Source organism: Enoplosus armatus, chromosome 1, assembly GCF_043641665.1.
Source record: "Enoplosus armatus isolate fEnoArm2 chromosome 1, fEnoArm2.hap1, whole genome shotgun sequence".
Taxonomy (NCBI): Eukaryota; Metazoa; Chordata; class Actinopteri; order Centrarchiformes; family Enoplosidae; genus Enoplosus; species Enoplosus armatus.
In genome coordinates, this window is record NC_092180.1 from 27,345,560 (window position 1) to 27,363,439 (window position 17,880).

Below are 17,880 nucleotides of genomic sequence, written 5' to 3' on the forward strand. Positions count from 1 at the left end.
CAGCCGCGCTGATAAGCAACTGAGCTGAGAATTGAGACATCGCGAAGCACAGCGCAAAACTCCGGGGATGAAAGAGAGTAAGCCTCAGCGAGAGAGAGAGGGACAGGAGCAGAGGGAGAGGCAGAGATATGGAGTAAGCGTTGCACTTTCCACAGCCTCCTGAATAATTGAAGGGCCAGTTGTGTGGCGTTGGGCTGTGAGATGTGTTATCTGCCACACCGGAGCAGCTATCCAGCGAGCTGAGCGGCTCAACACACACACACACACACACACACACACACGGCGTCTGATCGATGGGAGGCCTGCTGGTGGCGTTACCCATGCCATCTATTATTCACACGCACTAACACGCCAGGTGCTACAATACTGGTGCCGCGTGAATAACACAGTCGCGCTGCGTCGCGTCAAGAGGGTGTGCGGGCTTTGTGCGCGCACCACTGTGTGTGAGCACGCCCCTTGTGTCGAAATCAGTTTGACACAATCAGTGTGGCGTGTGACCGTGTTCAAGACCGGAAGCATGTGAATCTGTGTTAGAGCGTGTGTGTGTGTGTGTGTGTGTGTGTGTGTGTTCATACCTCGTCGGCCCCAAGGCAAACTTTGACTTGATGAATTTAAAGATGTGTTCGTCTGATCTGAGCTGAAGTGCTTTCTGTAAACACACACACACACACACACACACACACACACACACACACAGGGGTAAGGTCATCTTGTCAAGGCTAAAGATCAGCATGCTGAGATGTTTAAAGTAAATAAACCAAACTCAGGCCATACGGTGACCTCACATCATACCTACAAGTTTTAGATACATGAGGAGGAGGAGGAGGAGGGCTGCAGTGGAGGGAGGTGGGAGAGTGGAAAGACAAGAGAAGCAGTAGTAGGACGGGAAAGGACGGAGCAGAGGAAGGAGAAGAGGGGGAGGGGGGAGGTAAGAGGAGATATGGAGAGGAAAGTGGGGCTGGAGATGGGAAAGGAGGGGAAGAGTGAAGGACGGGAGCAAGGGAGGAAGAAGAGGATCACCTTGGCCAGGTAGTTGATGGTGAAGGTGAGGAGGAGAACCATGGCGCTGTGGAGAACCAGTTTGCCCAGACGAACCAGCAGGCCTCCTGTCTTCAGACCAGGCTGCACGGCCACACGGCAACAAGAGATTAGTCAAAACACACTTCATACTCTCAATGCAGTTTTACACTGAGACATTTGAGGAAAGCAGACCCATACAGCTTCACATGCCCCACCCCCCCCCAGCGTTAGATACATGCATCCAGACATTAAATGCCAACATCGTCGGCCATGACTGATAAAATACGTCACAAACTAATACGCCACTTTATACCTTTTTAAGTCATTGTTTTGCAAGTCACGTAAGTCAGTTTCGTATCTCGGCTATGAAGTTCAGAGTCAATCTACAAGTCAGGACCAACAAGTCCCAAGTCAAGTCCAGTTCCTAAAATGTGTATTCCGAGGCCTAAACAAGTCATTATGCCAAATCTAATGCCAGTTAGTTTAGTACATTTACAGAAATAATGAATGCTTTTTTTTGAAAATGTGTGTTTATTACTTTCATAACATTTAAAAGCAAAATGATCAGGTGCCTCGGCATCCCGGTTACTCCAGTGACACGGGTCAGGGTTTGATATCATTTCATCAAATCTCAGTCTAAAGTTGGACCCTTCATGGAATCCGTACGTCTCCAGCTTTCAACACTGATTTAAATGAAATGTTACTGCTCTCTTGTTCCAAGATCCCGAGCTGATCGCATGAATGAAGGAGATTCCGGCGACTGAAATCGATCTGAATTTTGTGAAGACTCTTGTCGAACCACAAGGGCACACCGTCCACTCACGATACTGGAGACATTTTACAGAGTGATTCTTCTTTTATCTCACAAGTGACTTTTTGCCCGAGTACAGCTGGCGTGATTTGACAGCGGTGAAAGGTGCGACTCGGAAGTTTGCTCACCTGAAATGTGTTCTGCCCTAATGTGATAACGTGCTCGTCTACATTGCTAAACGCTAAACTTTCCCTCTTGCTTGTGCAACGTGATTGGCCCGATTTGATTCAGAGTTCACTCAGGAAAAAGTTGATGCGCTGCAGTCTTTGTTTTTTTGTTTTTTGATTTTTTACAACATACACTTTAATATTTGGGCTCGGGGAGGATATCAAGTCATTCCAAGTCAAAAGGATGAAGTCCTGAGGTCACCAGTCGAAGGCATTAAAGTCCAAGTAGAGCCTAACGTCATCAGATTCATAATTCGAGTCTGCCTCGAGTCCTAACCCGACGACTCTGCAACATATATTTAGAATGGATTGTACATGCCAGTTTTTAATAAAACATTTCACAATTACACAAACGATTAATATATAAAGCCAGAAATGAAATCCTTGTCTCCCATTTCGGCATCTCAGCCTACCTTCCTCTCCATCCCGCCGTCATCCTGTCACATTAAATGTGTCTGTAATTCTTGCTGTGACAAGATGTGATTGAACTAAGTTTAATTTAGACCTGACAGGAAAACATGTCTGCAGCATACAAATTGGAATTATCTTCTGCGAAAAAAACAAAAACTGACTGCAGCACAGGCTTCTTCACGTCAACCAAGATGCAGGTTAATCTCCCATCTGTGGGTTTTATAAACAAGATACACCAACAACAGGGTTATATTCATTCTCTGTACCCATCACTCACACACACACACACGCACATACTGACCTGGCAGTGTCTGATGAAGAGTGCGGCCACGATGAAGCTCAGGACCAGTGATCCCAGTATCATCGAGTTACAGAACTGGAGGAGCCACACACTTAGCAGACCGCTCACTTGTACAAGGTACAGAGTGGTCACCTGGAGAAACACACACACACACACACACACACACAATTTGTGGTTGATGTCAGCCCTACACAGGAATACGCCACTGAACACCAATGTTGCTCTGAAAGGTGGTGTATTCCTTTAAAATGTAGGCAAACGTAAAGGTCCCATGTGGTAGGAGCTATAGCTCTCCATGTCTTGTTTGATTATAAAGCAGGTCTGGGTGCTGTATAAATACTGCGAAAGGATCAAAACGCTCCACAGAGAAATGAAACACAGCCCGTATTCAGAAACTGTGCCTTTAAAACGAGCTGCCAGGACTTCCGTGAGGTTGTGATGTCACCTTTAAGCCATTACTTGTGTGATATCAGCTGGTATCCTTCAAGTCTTCACGACTGCAGACACCAGCAAGGGAACCAGCTACAAAGTCCATACAGGATGCGTACAGCTTTTTGAGTGTAAAATTCAAGCATTTCCATTCTGAGAGCAGATGGTCGCCCTCGTGGCGCAGAGCGGAGCGGAAAAACGCCCCATTTTCATTCCGACGGGATCGTTTCATTTCGAATATATTAACAGGCGGGTCATTTTCATTCAGCGGACTGCCATTTTGGAGTCCGGCATCCAGCTCCTCTTATGCATCCATGAAACTGACCCTGTCAAGTATCTGGTCCTTCCTGTAGCCGTACCTGTGCAGTTGTCAAGAAGTCGACGCAGTCCAGGGTGTATATGATGAGAGCCTGAACAAGCAGGATGAACTGGTTGAACTGCCACGTCAGGCAGAAACAAAACGTCGTCACATACATCAACCACACCATCACCTTCTGAGGAGGGAAACACACACACACACACACACACACACACTGGGGTTAGATACTTAGACTGTGTCTGTGCGAATGGCATATATACTCATTCCTGATGTGCTGCTAGCTCTTTTAGAGATTGCACATTATTGAATGGATCGGCTGGGTGTGCCAAGGCAAGGCCAATCGATGCGGTGGGGGGGGGGGGTGACCCACAGCTTTGATTCGGTGTGAGTTTGTGTATACCTGCTGCAAGGCGGTGAGCTGAGGTCTGAGGTAACAGGTGATGGCGGTGACCTGCAGCGCTAGGAAGGGCAAGGACCAGTTCTCCCTGAGAGAGATGGTGAACTCCACCCGGGTGGTGTCGACCCTGATAGGGAGACGGAGAGACAGGCGGACGGCGGAAATCAATTTTAAAAATGACGTATTATCAAAATGTCTAGCTCACAACTAAGGGCTAAGTTTCGATGGCCAAAGCAACCACATTCTGTTAAAGTGATAGTTCAGCATCCGGTAAGACTGGAGACACGGGTAAACAGCTCTACCAACAACCCCCGAATGTGCGTAATCTTGTTTATTTAATCCGGACACAAAACAAGAGTTGTGCTTTTACTGGGAGTTACATGCTGTATTGTAAATATGTTTTGGTGGCCGGTGACTTCCAGGAAGACTTTTCTTTGTTGGATTTCAGCGACAGAAATGTTCCCGTTACTACGAAACATCACAGAAACGTGCTGATTTCCAGCGTCACGTTCTCGTCTCTGTCGCTGGCCATCATGCCGCAGGAGACAGACGGACAGGCCACGGTCTCACAACAGACCAGGTCCTTAACCCTTTTAGTATAACAAACAATCATTTGCCACTCTCTGACTCCACTAATGTCCAAATAACAGCTTGAATAGCAAAACTAGTGCCAAGCCTTCTTGGTGGAGTGCACATTTTAATAATGTAAGCAGGACATTGTGTCTGACTCTCGCGGGGGTCGTCAGCTGGATTCATTAGGTTCATTAGAGTCCCATATAAATGAGGGCGGTGTCATTTACCACGTCCTTAACTCTGTTCACACCACAGGAGACCAAGTCACAAATAAAATATATATGAATAAAGTATGGTCATTTACAGAATCCTGCTGCCTGAATCACCAACAGCGTCCAAGTTGCTGTAGTAATAAAAAATAAAGTTGTGCATGCTTGATGTGCTCATTTGACTGCTCTTCTTATTGAGACGTGAAAAGTGGCACAGGGATATATACGAATGTATTAAAACAGGATTCTTATGACAGCACACTATAAAACAGCTCGATGTGACCAGGGAGTTAAACCATGGGCGGCTGAGGGATTACCGCAGGAAAGAACTCAAGACTCCTCCACGCAAGTAAATAACGTGATCCGACGAATGATCAACGCACGCAAGGAAATAAAATAAAATTTATAAAAAAAAAAGAAATGGGAAAGAGAGCTTAATATTGAGGTTTCATATATAAGAAAAAGAAGCTGGAATGAAAATGGGAGAGATTTACATTATTTGATGATATTCACTCAAAATGCCGACGTTGAAAGACTGCCTGAGTTACATGTCAAAATGACTGATTTGAAACCTGCATTTGTGTTTTTGTATTTGGTTATGTGTGCACTCCCCTGCACACATAACCAAAGTGATATTGCAATCTAACGTGGTTTACACGGATAGAACCGGGAAGCTTTGTGGTTTCAAACGTATGTACAGTTCTGTCACGACTCAGTGAGGGTTCATCTGGGAACCCACCCCGACATGTAAATCTGCCATAACATTTACAGAGAGTCAAGTGCGCACCCCCCCCCCGCACATTCATTACCCACCTGTTGAGGATGTACCAGACCCCAGTGAGCGTCCCAGCCTGCCAGGAACCAGACAGGAGCCACGCTGTGAGGTACAGAGCGATCACATACACTGCTTGGAGCGAGAACACTGTGTAGATGTAGAAATACACTGGCTCCAGATACGACTGGACCACACACACACACACACACACACACACACACACACACAGAAACCATTAGTTCATTAGGCGCAGTAAATGAACACACAGAGAGTTGACTACGGTTGACAGCGACTGACTCAGGAACACTGTGACATTTCCAAAGTTTGGTCTGATATTTCCCTTCCCGCCATTCTTGTCACCGCGGGATCGCTGGGGAGGCTAAGTAGCTGTTTCCCAGTTAATTGACATGCCAATACAGAACCCCCCCCCCCCATCGTGTGACAACCGCAAGTGTGCCAAGCCGTGTCAGCTCAAAAGACCAAAATGCAAAATGCCACGGCACCTCAAACGCCTGACAGTCTCCTAATGTGACTCTCATTCGTAACAGTACCTTGGTTAATGACCGGGCCTGATATTGTGATATTATTTTTACATTCTCGCAGCGAGAATGCTTTCATTTCATGGGCCGAGGTGACAAGAAAAGTCACAGAGATAGTCAATCACAGTTGTAATAGTGGCAGTCATTACTCTAATCTGTTGTGCTTCACGAGCCCACTGTAGGTAGCTGACAGCTGAGTGATGCGTTACCTGTATGGGCAACAATCTGTAGAGAACACTGAGAAAGACCTCTTGGTAGATATTCATTCGCTGTAGGAGATTAATGGTCCTCTTGGATTCTGTCAAGTTGTCATGGATCAAATCGGAGAGCCCTAGGAACACACACACACACACACACACACACACACACAATTTAGAAATGCCACCTTTTCTTCACAGTGACATGGACTGATAATTATCATTGGCTCTGTGAAAACCGGGGAGGAAGGGGCTTGAGTGTTTCTCGGAGCTCACCTCTGCTCATTTAGAGGACGGTGCTATTCAAAACTTTTGAATTTAATTCCTTAAATTGCTGAAAGTGCAATGCCTGACGATGCCTGAGAACCCAAGGGTGCGTTCAGCCTTGGAAGCCGTCAAACATCACTTCCTTTGCTGAATTAAAAAAAAAAAAAAAAATGTACTTGTGCTGCTTTTTCCTCCGAAACTTTCACACTAATAACTGACCATAAACGCAGCATCTGTCTATCATCTTTTGGTTTGATGGGCCAAAACTTCTTACTGTTCTGATCCACTCTCACCGCTTTTAAGATGAAGCAAGCAGCTGTTTATAGCGAGAGAGACAAAAAACAAAAACACTGTACGGTACCTGCCCCAGCACGGCAGACAGACTTAGTTCAACTAAAAAGCCAGACACTTTCCTCAGGAGTTGGTGGGGAGCACAACAAAGCTGGAAGGAAAGTAAATGTTGGACTTATATTTTGCCAAGTTGCCACAAAACACGCCGCCAGCCGAATGCTAATATTGCTCTATTCCTGCTGGATGTGTCAAGTTCACCATATCAACTTCAAAGCTGATAATACGTCAGTGTTGTGTTCACAGCTTGTTTCCGCTGCCCCCAAGTGGCCAAAAAAGAAAGAAAGAAAGATTTCAGGTTTAAAGGCTAATTAGGTCTAATGCCACTTGGGATATTATTTCTTGTATCAGCTGTGATAACACTGTACTCTATTGTACTAATTGCTGAAATCTGGGAACATGGCAACACTGGTACAACAGAGAAGGGCATGCGAGCAGTCAGATGACAAACATGTTGTGCACAGGTCAATGTTTTAGTAAAACTGAAAGTGGACACACCCCGAAACATTGGTAGTAATCCCTCATTGCACATGGGAAAAAAAGTAGAGTACAGCAAGTATAGAGGGCCAAAGTTGAACTGGCCAGAACTGTGATGGTTCGCCTTTGTTTTCTCTTCCAAATGAGATCGGTTAAACTGGGGTTCTCTTTCCAACCTGTCTGAACGTCAGTGTTTCTCAGTAACCTGCTTTGGTGAGAACAATGGTATTTTTTACAGATATCAATGGTGGCAAAAAAAAACGACTAAAATAAGACCCACGTTGTAATAAATATTAATTATCCTTTAACATTGGCATTATCATGCTATAGAGTTGGGCGATGTGGCGGTATGTACCGTGCGACGGCAGAACTGGTTCCGCCGGTAGAGATTTGGCAATACCGTTTCCACGGCGGGAGCTGTCTCTGCTACATATTCGGGGCTGGATTCTTCGCGAATACCGCTGCCTCGCAAAGGTAACGCAATTTGGGCAGTGGGTGGCGGTAACGTGCCTCTAAGCTGGCTTGCCAACCACAGCAGAAGAAGAGTGTGACAAGAAAACATGGAAGAGGAGAGTGAAATTCTAAATTCAGAGCATGAAGCACGGTATGGTTATTTCAAACCCTCTCTATCACGTGACATAAAATGACATAAACCGCGATAGAAGACTTTGGCCATGTCGCCCGCCCCTGTCGTGCCATGCAAAAGCTCTGGTACTAGCGTTACATGCGCTCAAACACACGGCGGTGTCATTATTCCAAATTGGGCACTGGGCCGCAGTATCATTACTATGTATTTGGTTTGACTGAAACAAAGTGTGACACCAAACTAGCAGCAGGGAGCTGAGTTTCTGCTGCAGGCTGGGATGTGTCAGCCTGATCACTGTTGTGTTCTTGATCCATGTAAGACCATAAAAACCAGCTCTGTTTTCCATAAACAAAGTACACCCTCCCCCCCCCCCCAACCCCCCCACACACACTACCCACTCCACTTCATTCATTCATTTTGATCCCTTTTCTTTCAAACTGTCATTTTTGCTTTATCCATTTTCCTTCCTCCTTCCCCCTGTCCTTCGTTCCTGCCTCGCTTTGATCGCTCTAACCTCCTCTAATCTTAGCTCCTTCATCCTTCCCTTCTGCCCTCATACTGTTCCTCTCATCCTTCTTCTTCTGTCTCTTTCCGCTTTCTCTTTCCCGTCTCCGTCCTTGCTCACTTTCGCCCACCTCACTAAATTTCCATTTCCCACGTCAATCTTTTATTTTTCTCACTTCTTCCATTATGCCGTCACTCCACCCGTCCTTTCATCCCTGGATTTTTCTGCTCGCTTAACCTCCCTTACACTCAACACTGTAGCTTCTGCATGTCAAGGCATTCTGCTGTGGCAGGAAACGAAGGGAACACAGAGTGAGACAAAAAGCCTGTTTCCAACCAGGAATTTTACATGATAATGGGAGCAGAATAATTAGGCCAATTTCCCTCAGACCAGACTGTGCGTCATGAGTAAACGCAGTGATTTGTTTGGTCTGGTTGGAAAAGGTTTCCTTGTAAGAGCGGGCAGATACGGCCATCTGGTACCTCTACCCTTGTTAAAAGAAATTCTTGTCTTTGTCAAGATTTTGAGATATTATAAGACACTGCTTAAATAACTATGGTAGTCGTGATATCCCCAAATCCAATTAAAGAGCAGGACAGAGAAGCTCATGTTAAGTTAAACTCTCATAGCATCAAAGGCTTGCTTTCACGCAGTACTACATTAACAGTCCTAGTCATGAATTGGGCTTTTAAAGCCTGTGACCTTACAAAATCATGTAGTTAGTTGCTTCTTGGCCTGAAAAAATACTGCCAGTTAGCTCGACTTGCTAGCATTTGCAGCTTACGTTATATCAGATAAATGTTCCTTACGCTTTTGCTGTTGTGTTTTTGGAAAACCAAAGCTTGACGCGCGTGCCGTGCCTTTTCTTGCTTTGGTGAGGGGTTAAGCAAAGAGTCAATTAGACTCAAAATCAAGGAGGACATAGATGGGCCGGCTGATATTTGATGAATGAAATCAAACTGGCGTGATATATAGACACATCAAAATGAACCACAAACGTAGCGTATACCTTCCTGTATGGACGGGGCCTGCAGCATTTGCTTGTAGTAGGAGTAGTACAGTCCGCACTCTGTCCGAAAGGAGATCTCTCGCTCCACTTCCTGAAAGCAAAAGGGGGAATTCGGTTGCATGAAACCAAGCACTTCTGGTCTCTGTAATATGGAAAACAGACATTCTGGCAAGACATGACAGAAAATGCGGCGGGATAGAGGCAAAGCAGCTAATACACTCGTAATCCCCAACAGCAACAACAAGACAGGTAACACGGTGTGTGTGTGTGTGTGTGTGTGTGTGTGTGATTGCTTGAACGATGTCTTCCCAGGAGATTTCACGCTCGCCACGCATGATTACTGTTCCACTGGGGAGGTGAAAAACAGAGAGCAAACAGTGAACAACCAGCTGCGGAATATTAAGTCAATCGTCAATCTATCATGTTCGGTTTGTAAATAGTTTTTAAAGCTGTGCTCGACTAAAAATAATGGCTATTCACTGTATATTGACATATCGTTTAGCCCGCTGTGATTTTTCAAAAAGCCTGTCAAATTGTTTCTCCAGAATTATTGTCCCTCCACAGATGAATGCGGTTATTCCGGAGGATCTCAAAACCTGCTTGTTAAAATCCAAAGCACATTTATTACGATGCCATTTATGTACTATTTTTTATAGCAATGACTTATGATTAATGGCTCATCCCTCATAAAAAAGACAAACACAAAATGTCTTATTTCCACTAAAACCCTAACAACTGACACGTCGACTAAATGACTAAGAGGGAACAGCCCTGCTGATTTCCACTTCCATCACAACTTAATGCATTAGGCTGAAAAAGACACGTATCCACCATGGAGCGACATTCAAATATACTTTGCATATAAAGTGTTCCATATTCTAACTATCTTCCACCCCTACAGCCACATCTCCACGACTTAAAACGCAATCGACGCTATGTGACTCCAGTCCTACGACATATCCAATCTGCAGTTGGCTAAAAACATGCAGGACACCAGGTACAGGCCGGTGGTTCTCAATCATGTTCCCACCAGTTAATTTCATCCACCTCGCTGCTTAATTGAGTGAAAACCAGAGGGGCTTTGAGTCCTGAGGAGCGCAATGGAGAACCACTGGTTCATAACACAGAGAGCGATATTAGTCCTAACATTTTACACACAAATTTGTAATCTGTCGGGTATACGTTGCTGGGAAGTAGACACACTCTCTACAACAGACGCAAAAGGCAGGAGGAAAATTAGTTTTCACCATTCACCACCCACAAAAGACGCCCACTTAAAGCAACGTTACGGAGCTACTTTAAATCACACCTTCGAAGCGCTTTGCGGCACTGCGTCGCACGTGGATCCAGCCCGGTATTCTCGGTACGGACATCGTGGCAGAGGCGAAGAGACCGAAGAGGACGCTGACGGAGGACGCCGAGAAGAGAGGCCGGCCGAGAGTAAACCTCGGACTGGCTTTCAGTCCTTGGCGAGAGCTTCGTGACATAAAAGGCTGCGTGACAGACGGCAAGATGGCCTTCTTGCTATTGGACTAGTAAGTAATATTAGCTGGCTTGCTATGTCTTGTGTTGTTGCGCTGGCTTGATGTCTGGCTGCGTTGTCAAAGTTTTTTGACCAAATCTGCAAACGGGAACACACAACCATGAATAAAGACGGTTTATTCTCGAGTAAATGTGGTTCACGATTAATTCCTGATTTATAAAAAAAAAACATATTTTGCCATTTCAGCTACAAGAACCTTGTTTTGTTTTGTAGCGCACTGCTTACTGCGCGACTGCCTGTATTGTGATATCCCTGTTAGCGTGGCCACTGTATCGTGTGATTTATCGAGTTACCCTATGATTCCCATCTGCAGTGCCGTTGTAATGGCTGGTACCTGGATGTGCGCATACTGGTGTGTAACCATCTAAACCCCCTTAAACCCACACTTCTTCAGGTCTTTTCAAAATGACAATAAGCTTTTTGAAACATATTGTTTATTTATTGTTTAATTATTGTCACCAGATGAACTCACTACTGTGAGCTGAGACTGGACCGCTGAGGGGTGTGGCCGCTTGTTACCGACTGAACCCTTGGAACTCTGTCACTGCGAGAGAGAGAGAGCCCGCTTAATTAAAGGCTAATATCAAAACAGTCTCGTGACTCCTACCGTGAGCTGAGAGAACCACAGCAGATTCTCGTGTATGCCGTTGACGTACCAGGCCTGAGTCAGCGCCAGCAGCCCGGCCAATACCAGCCCTGCTGCCATGGAAACGCACTGTCGCCAAGGCCCTCGGAGTGGAACGCCTGAACCGGAACAAGTACCGGATCCTCCAAGAAGAGAAACCTCCCCCGCAACCCCCTCTTGTGTGGCATTAGACCCTTCGGTCCCCCGCGTCATGTGACCGCTGCGTCTCCCTTCGGCTGGTGCATCTTGCGAAAGGCCCAAATTATGTTTGAGCTCCTTCAGCTTAACTCTCTTACGAAGCTCCATTGCCTGAGAAAACAGAGATTATCAATAAGTTCTTGGATCCTTTGATGAGCTGAATCCAGGTAGATAAACAGCACGCTCCTGGGCTGGGCTATAGAACTGATCCAAATCCATTACAGCAACAAATGTAAACGCAGTGTGTTTTCCTTTTCTTGAAGTTGGTCCAAATAAATTAGCTTTTTAATCGCTTCAATTTCCTTGCCAAAGGAAATATGCAAAAGCTTTCTCTGAGGGAATGAGCAGCCAGTTGCCTTTCCAATCCGTCTTTTTAGTTTGCTCAAGGCAAAACAAGCCTTGGCTTTCACCAGGAACTCTGATGAGATGGCTAATCCTCAATTTAAATTAAGGTCAAAGAGAATAGGCCTAGTTAACAAGTTCACACATTGCTCTTTCCCCTGTAAGCTAGTTCACTTCTCAGAAGGCACCGATCCTCTTCTCTCTGCTACCATTTCCTCTTCACGGGTCTTCGAGTAACTCCCATCTCTCTGATGTGGTGCTTGAAGAATCCAAGCGAGGGTCCGTCCAGACTTGGCCTTGCTCCGTCTTCTCTCTGCTTTACGTCTTCCAGAGCTGAACGCGGCTCGACCTCTGCCTCCCCTGAACTCGCAACTGAGACTTCAAAAACCAAAAAGCAACCCACGATCAACAAGTCAGCTTCTACGTATGAAGAGAGAAGCAAACATAAAGGCTGATGCAGAGTAAAGTCTGCCAACAACAGGATGGGCTCTAGATAACTGGAGCAGCCAGAGGGAGGGAAAGAAAAGAGAGTTGACTACTGGTGACCTCTTGTCTGTAAAAACACACATGCACACAGGAAAAGAATAAGATGGGGTGGGGGTGGGGAGCAGCGAGGGGAACATGTTGGAACATCTTTCGGAAAAATACGGGAAACATTTGTCAGAGGGTTTGTGGATCTGGAACCAGCGTCAAGCTGTGAGCACATGTCTGAAATAAACTCCGCCAGGCACTGGGACCGACGTGGACATGACTTCACACCTGATGAATTCAACAGGCCAGATGAGGCCAGCTGTCTCGCTGCGTACGTAACAGGAGGACTGGTGATAATAAGCACTGTAAGGGTGTGTGAAAGAGACAGAGCGAAGGAGTGAGAAGAACTTGACCAGACTCTCAGACTAACCTCGGGCTAACGCTGCCACCAGATTCCCCCAACAACGCGTTGGGTGAGGAAACCACAGGCGACATCATTAAAAGCAGCCCCCCTCTCTGTTAAACAACAGCTCGTCCACAGACTGCCAACACTCTGATACCATCAGTTACGTTGGGTCAGGTCAGGCAAGCAACAACCGCAAAAGTAACAACGCCAAGCGGGCCGGACTCCAAAACTCACAAAGAGAGACAGTAGATCCCGTAGAAGGGCAGGAAATTAAATACATCATCTCAACTAGCTCAGAGAGCAACGGCAAGCAGTTCAAGGTAAGGTCAGGCCGTTTGCTGTGGCTTGGAAAAGTGTGCACATGTGTTTTTTGCCGAACACTGTAGCATGCGCTGCATGTGAACTTAGGATTTGGTGTACACATTTCCGGCTAAATATGAAAACGTATCTTTTTCCTTTTCCATTTTGGCCCTGGGAATCACATTTCACTGCAGTAAAACATCCATTTTATAATTGGGGCGATTTGTATTCCGGGACCGTGGTGGAAAAACTGTTTAGTTAGAGCCCTGCAGGTGTTGTCATTAAGCTGTGTTTATGTTTATTTCCTCAGGCGACTTTGCAATCATAAAATTGTGATTTGATCAACATCCACTACGCATCAACTAAATCATGATGTCAGCTGCATTAAAACATAGTGTCGGTGACCACAGAGAGCAGGAGGGTACTGACCGGAGGTTTAACCAGCAGAAACACAAGGGACCGGGTGCAAGTGCAATTCAGGAAGGCCAGTTTGAGTTTTTGCCTTGCCGGATGAGGGCAAAAATTGATCTAGATTAGGATTATTTGACAGATAACCCTGTGTTTCACTATTGTGTCAGCACTGATGTCTGTCCGAACACAGCCTAAGGGCCCGCTTATGAGAGAAGATGTCCAACCATGACGAAATTGCGTTTAAATACGGGGCTAGTGGCGCAAAAAAAAAGTCTCTCTCGGAAGACGCGGAAGAGTGTTTTCCTCAGTTTTTCAGATTTGCGTCACATGCAGTTAACAAAAAACGAATTAAATAAGAGAGCCTGCGAGAGAAGCTCAAACCCAGCTGACTTTCTCACCTCCACACACCAGATTCAGCCGGCTCTGTGTGAACATAGTTTTAGAGGTTTTGATAGCATTAACAGATGGAAACACGACACACATAGACACACACACACACACACACACACACACACACACACATCCACATACAGTATGCGTGCAATGTGTGATGATATCAGCCAGGAGCCCACTTGTGTGGGAACATTTCGGGGAAATGTTCGCCAGGCCTGTAAAGTGACCTGCATTTATTATGAATGAAAGCATCTGTCTGCCTCTTCCCTTCACCCACACACACACACACACACACATATATATAAACAGAACAAAAACAGCGTAGGACCACAAACTGTGTCCCTACAGATTGCTTATAGCGATTAACCGGGTGTGCTGCTTTGTCGCTCTGTGACAGAAACTCACATATTATCCTGTGCAGATCGCCTCTGTGTCAAGGCGCATTGTACATTTGCATGAGAAACAGATGAAGCACCTGGCCGGCACTGCGAGTTACTGCCGACAGATGAGACAAATCCGGAGCTGCAGCTTTTTGAGGGCCTGCCTGCTCAGTTGTTGAGTTTGATTCCTCACTCTCTGTGCGTTATATACGCAAAAAGAACGCTTCTACATAATCTGAACCAATACGCAGAGATGAAACTATCCGCTATCTGGTCTGACACTCATTTTGATTAGTGAGAACAACGCCCACCAAACTGTGAAACCTCCGAGCGGATTGTGTGAAAACCTGAACTCACCAGCGTTCGCCTCAGACATACTTTTGGCATCTGCGGTCAGCTGTGAACTTCTACCGGTTGGGCGGACACGCATGCACGCGCCTCCATTCATACTACAATTGAGGGCCTGCGTCGGTCACGCGTCGTTCCATGCATGCATGCATGCATGCATTTCCAAGAACAAGAAGAAAAGGGCAAAAAGAGAAAATGTGTGTAATGTGCGAGAATAATTGCTGAGAATAGGACCGGGGACGAGGAACACGGTACACTTGTGCAAGAGATGAGAAGCATCGATGAGGAGAAGCACCCCCAGTACTCGCTTGCTATGCGTACAGTCAGAGCGGTCACACTTTTCAGGCTGCACCCCGCGGACATTGGCAAGTGACGACCAACTGTGGACCCCAGGTGGACCTTTGGACTCGGAAAGTATGACGCAAGCTTCAATATGTGCAGTTTAAATCAGCTTTGTAGAACTTTTTGATCATGGAAGTATAAGTTTATGGCACCAAGTGGAGTTTTGCTATGGTTGTGCACAGTATCCATCCATCTGAAGGGATCTGATACAGATCTAGGCACGTGCTCCACGATCCGATACAAAGAGAAACACAGAAATTGTAGCAAACAAGATACAATGTGACGCTATATGTAAATGCAGGTACACGTATGGCTTCAGTTATTGCCTTTGGGGAGTCCGGCTGCTAACGCCAGCGTTCCTCTCCTCAGGTCTAATAATAATCATAATAAACATGTCGCATTCTTGTACGAGCAGCGAGGTTTGTGGTGCAACTGATAAACGTAGCTATGTGACGAAGGAACATAGCAAGCGGAGCAAGGAGCCCACAAAAAGAGAGGAACAGTTACTTGGAAAGCTTCGTTTTGGACAGCCATGTTGGTTTATTTGTTTGTTTTTCACACAGACTTGCAGTTTGTATGGATGTAGCCGTATCTCTGACTGCTGTATCAGTTTTAACTCTACACCCCAAGCCGCGGTACAAACCTTCAGAACAATTCTTATACACAAATGAATCTCACAGTGTCGTGGCATCATATGCAAACCACACAACATGAGACTGAACCAGGCCCCACCCAAGTGACCTGCATTCCTTGGCTCGGGGGGGACTCATACGTCTCCCAAAAAAAAACAAATGGCTCTTACTGCGTCGCGAAATTGAGGCAACAGTGTTCATTTACATTTTGCCCCAGTTATGACTGACAGAGCGATCTGTCCTGCCATGTCGACGAGCTCCAAAGCTGCTATGTGTGTCTCAGCCTGAACCAGAATGTTGGTGAAGCTTTGGAGGGGGGATTTAACAATTACATCATATCTGGCAGGGCACAGTGTTCTGTTGCCGCACTGAACAGACTATAAAAATGACTGTGTAACCACCAGTCGCCCTGGTGTTTCAGGGCTTCATGTGGTTCATTTAACGGGCCTGAAAGTCAGTCCTTCTGCAGTGCACGGAAAAACAATCATCCCATTTCAGGATGAAGTGTTTATGACGCGTTTGCCTGCCATTTTAAGGAGAAAACTGGATGAGGGGACGCGTCTGATTGGCACATTTCCTCTTGAGATAAGCAGAAAACGTGTGTTTTTAAAATGCTGTTAAATGTTAAAACCCGGAGCCATTTTCCATCTGTAAATATCCGCATCTGTGATGTGGTTGATGGATCTTACAGATGGACGTGAAATCCTGAGATAACCTCCATATAAGCGTGTCAGATACGTCAGTCCAGCCGTCTCTGCTGCTAGATAAAAAAGGATGCGCGTGTTATAAAACATTTCCAGATCTTCTCCCTGGACTGGCACAAACTCTGTGGCAATATTTGGTGCCAGTGAGACATACAGCCAGTAAGTTTACAGTTCTTACTAAAGCACAGAGTACCACACTCCCAGGACATTGGACTTCCTCACAAACAGACCCCAGACAGTTCGGATTAGCGGCCTCCACTCTAGTGCTGAGAGCCCCACGGGGCACTGCGCTTTAGCAGTCAATACTGGACTAGCACAGATATATCATGTCTTCTGATATTCGCCGATATGAAAACGGAACTTATTTCAATAAATAATGCTGAGAAAGATGTCCGAGATACTTAGAAGTGGTGTCATTTCATGGTCTGACTTGTAGAGCGCGCTGCCGGGATAAGACTTTAGGAACGTGGCAGTAAAATACAGCTGGGGTCAAGAAATGTAACGGCCACCCCACAGAGGGTTAAAAATATAAACCAGCACTAAAATGACAATTATCATATAACTAGTTTGTGAAACACATTGCCGGAAAGTTCACAAACAATGGCCCCCATCGTTTTCCCCCTTTTTCAATATAACTCTTAACATAACCCTTTGCTCTGTGCTGCTTGTGTGCGTACAGTCACAAAATTCCCTTCAAAAATCAGCCAATTTAATTTTGCCCTGCTAGAGGCAAATATTACATGCAGTCACTTGTGGAACATTATCTACAGCCCAGTCTTAATTGCTAGTGTCTGCTTGTGAATTAGGGACTACAATACATACGTCGAGTCTCAGGTATGTCAAGAGACGTCAAATTCAAATTGTGATCCCTGTTTGCCATTCCTCGCCTTCCTAACGTTAATGTTGTGTGTTTGCCCCTTTCTTGATTGCTGACTCGACAATCTTTAGTTAAAACTCTGGTGTGATATGTTACCTAAACATAACACCTGTACTAACCAGCCCTAAAAGCTACATTTTACAGGATACAGGATCTTTTCTGTACTTTAACCCGTGGATAGACCACCTCGGTTCCATTCAAGTGTCCCAGTAATGCCGGCTTCAGACTACACGATGTCAGCCCAAAAAGAAGATTGCAACAGCGAGGGGTCTTTACCTTGATGTTGGAGAACCACAGGTCATTCTCATGTAGTGTCGCCATGTAGATGCAGCACAGCAGGCCGAGGCCAACAGACACAGACCAACCAACTGATGTCCAGATTATTGCCCCCCATGACCAATCACCTGCAGGAACATTAACAAGTCGCTTGATAACTTTTAAGAACAGCCAACGTAACATGGTGAATGTTTCTGCACAGAGGTGTCACAGCAGGAAAAGCAGAGGTGAAAATAATAAAATGAATGATGGCTGAATTCCATTTAGCTGCTTCCTTTTCAGGGTTCTGCTA

The 17,880-nt window shown here is 45.7% G+C and overlaps 1 protein-coding gene across 1 annotated transcript in view; it reads right to left on the reverse strand.

Moving 5' to 3' along the window:
* The window catches only part of dpy19l3 (dpy-19 like C-mannosyltransferase 3), a 49,800-nt gene that overhangs the window by 31,152 nt on the left and 768 nt on the right, over positions 1 to 17,880 (reverse strand). The window contains exons 2-10 of the mRNA XM_070908311.1: positions 17,589 to 17,716; positions 9,341 to 9,431; positions 6,161 to 6,282; positions 5,451 to 5,596; positions 3,859 to 3,982; positions 3,499 to 3,633; positions 2,711 to 2,842; positions 1,021 to 1,122; positions 576 to 649 (exon numbers count right to left, since the gene is read on the reverse strand). Of these exons, the coding sequence (XP_070764412.1) occupies positions 576 to 649; positions 1,021 to 1,122; positions 2,711 to 2,842; positions 3,499 to 3,633; positions 3,859 to 3,982; positions 5,451 to 5,596; positions 6,161 to 6,282; positions 9,341 to 9,431; positions 17,589 to 17,716 (1,054 nt within the window). The remainder of the gene's footprint in view (positions 1 to 575; positions 650 to 1,020; positions 1,123 to 2,710; positions 2,843 to 3,498; positions 3,634 to 3,858; positions 3,983 to 5,450; positions 5,597 to 6,160; positions 6,283 to 9,340; positions 9,432 to 17,588; positions 17,717 to 17,880) is intronic.